The 4,279-nt window shown below is 42.2% G+C and overlaps 1 protein-coding gene across 1 annotated transcript; it reads left to right on the forward strand.

The window, feature by feature from the left end:
* The first annotated feature begins 387 nt into the window (after window positions 1-387).
* On the forward strand, window positions 388-1,435 carry LOC147616573 (uncharacterized). Its single transcript, XM_086777118.1, has 2 exons — window positions 388-1,035; window positions 1,121-1,435. The coding sequence occupies exons 1-2, from the start codon at window positions 584-586 to the stop codon at window positions 1,263-1,265; spliced, it is 597 nt and encodes a 198-aa protein (XP_086633244.1). The 5' UTR covers window positions 388-583; the 3' UTR covers window positions 1,266-1,435.
* Window positions 1,436-4,279: the final 2,844 nt, after the last annotated feature.

Consider the following 4,279-nt stretch of genomic DNA (forward strand, 5'->3'; position numbering starts at 1 on the left):
TATGTGGGTGTGTGTGTGAGAGAGAGAGAGAAAGAGAGACACGAGAAGGCTTGTGAGGCTCACAATCAGGGTGCTTTGTCGGTTTGTTTGTTGTCTTATTCAGATTTGGAACATGTGTTTTGGAGCCTTGTGACATGAATTTTAAAGGCACTATACTACAAATGAATAGAGGCCAAAAGTGCCAAATATAAAAAGGTGGTTACATGGTGTCCTGGTCAAGGTTTGAAGCGTTCTCTCCACAAAAGCAAAATCGTTCTCGAGACGTGTAGGAATCCTCAGCAAGCAAGCTGACCAGTTCAAAAGCTCTAATGGGTGCAATGGAGCTATCAGCTTATTTTAAAAGAGAAGGCATCAGGGTCATCTACCTTATAAGCTCGAATGGGATCAGCTATCAGCTTATAAACAAAAAGAAGGGCATCAGGGTCATCAATCTACCATATATTAAGAGAGCAAAGAGTATTAAGAGAGCAAAGAGTCTTTGATCAGCTTATAAGCGTAGCTGATACGCTCCCGATCATCAAGCGTAGCTGATACGCTTCACCCCATTCGATAAGCTGATCGAGCTTGCAATACAGCCAATAAGATGGTGCCAGCGCAGAAACTACGGCTGCTTTGCACCAGCTTGGTTGCGTGCCTCTCGCTCCTGATGCCAGCCAGCGCGTCCCGGGCCACCAACTGCAGTAGTCTGGCAAACGTTTCCATACCGGCGGCCATCCAGGTGCCTGCCGGACAGAAGCTGCAGGTGGCCTACTACGCCGTCGGCCTCCAGCACTACTCCTTCAACGGCTCCGCCTGGGTCCTCTATAACGCCACCGCCAATCTCTACTACACCATGCACGAGGCCTCCAAGGGCGGGCCCGTGGTCGCCCAACACTTCTTCCTACCACACCCAGACGCCGGCGGCGGCCAGCCGTCGTGGGAAACCTTCATCCCGAGCACCAGTCTCGTCACAGCCAAAGTCCTCGAGACCGTTCCCGTAGACCCTAACAGCATCAGCTGGAACCTCTTTGAAGCCACCAGCGAGAGTGGAAGCCCGTAAGATTATGTACTCTTCATCAATGCGTTAATCAAACACTTAAACTGATTTAGTGCTTCTAAGCTTTGTGTGTGTATTCTTCAGGGAGCTTCTCGGCGCCGTCACTTACCTGCAGAGAGTTGAAACCAGCGGCGGCCTGCCTCCTTCGAGCTCTGACGGCGCACAAGTCGGAGATTTGCACGCAACTCCCTACTCCACAATCTACGCCTACTACGTAAAAGACGATTGAAAGAAAGCAAGCATTTATTTGATCTCTCATGTTTTCTAAGTTAATTATCGTTAGGGTTCCCCTCTCTTCAATCCTTGTGTTCTTTGCAAGGTTAATTAGAGTGTACATTGTCATTATTAAGTCAGCATAGAATGCTTATGTAACGCCTTTCTTTGTAAATTATGATGGAGTTTTACGAAGCTACTGCGTATAAATTGATTCTGATTGCATTAATTCATGTGCTCTTTGCAAGGTTAATTATCAATTAGAGGTTAATTAGAGTGTACATTATGGAAAGCCTTTCTTTGTAAATTATGATGGATTTTTGCGAAGATGATGTGTATGAATTGATTCTGATTGCATTTAGCACGACTCAATCCTGCTCAAAATGTATTGATTTCTCTCAAATTTTGAAATTATGATTCGTCACTAATCATAAAAACAATTTAATACCATTGTGTACTAATCCTTTACAAAAGGATTAGTGTGCAACGGTACACTAATTTAGTGTGCCATTGCACTGTATTTGCACATATGAGGCCATGACTCAAACTCAAGATCTCTCACTAATGAACCAAAATTAGTCATACCACTACGCCATTGATTAGTATGAACCTCCCCTTTCAGAGTAACATTAATCCATATTTCTCTTATGTGTATGCACGTGCAGGTTTGGAGGCTTGCAATGCCCTACGATTGTAAAAGCACCTTTGATGCGAATGTCCATTTTGACGAATTACTTAAAGCAGTTTAAAATTAAACAAAACGTAAATCAGAAGAACTTCTAAAGAAAATGCAAACGAAAATACTTAATTTAGCTCAACAGTTATTATTGTCATCTAATTAAACTATTCACACATTCTGGTCCACCTCCTCTGCACATCATTGCATCTCCACGATCAAGCATTTTTTAGAATGGATCAGCCAAGGCAAGAACGTCATGCATTAGGCTATAATTGGCCTTTAGCTTGAATGATCAAGGTCTTGCAATGTATATAGGAGTCAAGAATGTATAGCTTTCAATTGTGATTAAGGCCTTGATCTTCATGAGTGAGGCTAGGAGGTGAGCATAAGAATGTATAGCTTTCAATTGTGATTAAGGCCTTGATCTTCATGAGTGAGGCTAGGAGGTGAGCATAAGCAGGTGTAGACTGTTAACTGGCTAAGGTGTGAGCTTATTTGAGTAAACTTATGCTTAGAATAGATTTGTTCTCCTTATTTGTAGGAAGATGCTTTCCTATAGTTTAGGAAAGTTAATTGCTATTATATTTCAAATGTAACAACTCTTGCCAAACGGCCACTACTATTTGTAGTGACCTTAGTTTGTATAAAGAGAGACTCTCTTGTCATTTGGAAATACAATCAATCTTGTAAGGTGTTACACATACACGTCTCTCTTTCTCTCTCTCTCTCTATCTATATATATCTCTCTCTATCTCTCTCTCTCTCTCTCTCTCTTTGTGTCCACTCCACACATTCTTCTCACCAAACCTCACAGTTCTCACATGGTATCAGAGCTTTGAGAACTCCATAGCCATCCACAAGCCTCTTTCATCTTGAGATCTGAATCTTAGCTTTACTCCTCTCTACCTCCAAGCTTAAGCTCTTTCTCCTTCAATCAAGTATCATGGAGGTAGTCTCATTTTTCACTGCAACAACCAAGCCAAGGTTTTTCTCCATTGACAAGCTCAATGGCAACAACTACTTCGTATGGAAGCTAAGAATGAAGCTATATCTCAAGAAACTCCAATTATGGAAGTACATCAAGGCTGATGGCAAACCCACTAAGGAGCAACCCAAAGCACTCAAGCTTTGGAAGCAACAAGACATCACGACACAGATGGAGATCATTCTTCACTGTGGAGATCGGCAAGTGAAAATGGCGAAAAGCTGAAAGTCCTCACAAGAAATATGGCAATTCTTCAAAGATTGCTATCTACACACTGACTTGATTTGTCAAGTGTCTGTAGTGAAGAGACTTGTCAACTTCAACATGCAAGGAGGTCACGCAACTGCCAAGTTCTTGGATTCTTGGCAGGGTCTTTAGATGAAATCCTTCTCTTTGGTCTTGAAACCCCAGAGACTCTACAATCAATGTTCTTGCTAGCATCCTTACCATCAACATGGAGGGCATTCATTACAACTCATGCTTCAACAAAACGGAGCTCAAGCTTCAAACCTTGGTGGTAAAGATTCAACAAGAGAAGGCCTTAAGGGATTAAACATCCCACCCCAACATCAAAATAGTGGCTCTAGTCACTTCTATCCATGCTCATAAACATGGTCATCACAAAAGTGGTTCTCACCACTCGGAGCGGCCTCATCACTTCAATCCAAAGGAGGGACACCACAAGTATTCTCATGCTAAAAATAACCCTTACTCCAATGTGCAATGCACATATTGCCACCGTCATGGGCATGAAGAGAAGGACGGCCACACAGAGCAAAGGGCACTCTCTAACAACAACAATCACCACACAATAAGAGGCCATTTGGAAGAGCTCACTTCACTGAGGTTCAAGAAGGTAATCAAGATTCTAATCCCCAATTCTAGAACCCTCTTACTTCTCATGATTAACCTCTTCACCTATTTGCTACGAGTATCTCACATAAAACTCCTTCTTCTACTATATGGTATCTAGATACTGGTGCAACCCATCATATGACCTTTAATCTCTCATGGCTATCTAATTTTACTTCTCTTCACAACCCCTGAGATGTATGCTTAGGGGATGATAGACTACAACAAGCCCAGGGTTATGGTGAAGTGGTCATCTCTTTTCCTAATGGCCAATCTACCTTAGTTAAGAAGGTCGACTATGTTCAGGGCTAAAGAAAAATCTCATATCTATTAGTGAGCTCACTGATCAAGGCATTTGAGTTCAAGTTTCTAAAAGATAGATGCCATATTATAGCCATAGATAATCATGGCAAGAAAATCACCTCATTATGCCCTAAAGATGGCAAGCTTTACCCTCTTGGTAATACCTCTACATCAACAAAAGCCCTCTCTACCACTATCAATACTCCTATAG

This window comes from Cibotium barometz, chromosome 38 (assembly GCF_041138505.1).
Source record: "Cibotium barometz isolate CiBa-2024 chromosome 38, ASM4113850v1, whole genome shotgun sequence".
In the NCBI taxonomy this organism is placed as follows: Eukaryota; Viridiplantae; Streptophyta; class Polypodiopsida; order Cyatheales; family Cibotiaceae; genus Cibotium; species Cibotium barometz.

What these genes read in the sequence shown, in the direction of transcription:
- LOC147616573 (XM_086777118.1), top strand. Translation starts at nt 584, where the DNA reads ATGGTGCCAGCGCAGAAACTACGGCTGCTTTGCACCAGCTTGGTTGCG. An exon ending in ACCAGCGAGAGTGGAAGCCC is followed by an intron (nt 1,036 to 1,120) that starts GTAAGATTATGT and finishes TGTATTCTTCAG; the next exon opens with GGAGCTTCTCGGCGCCGTCA.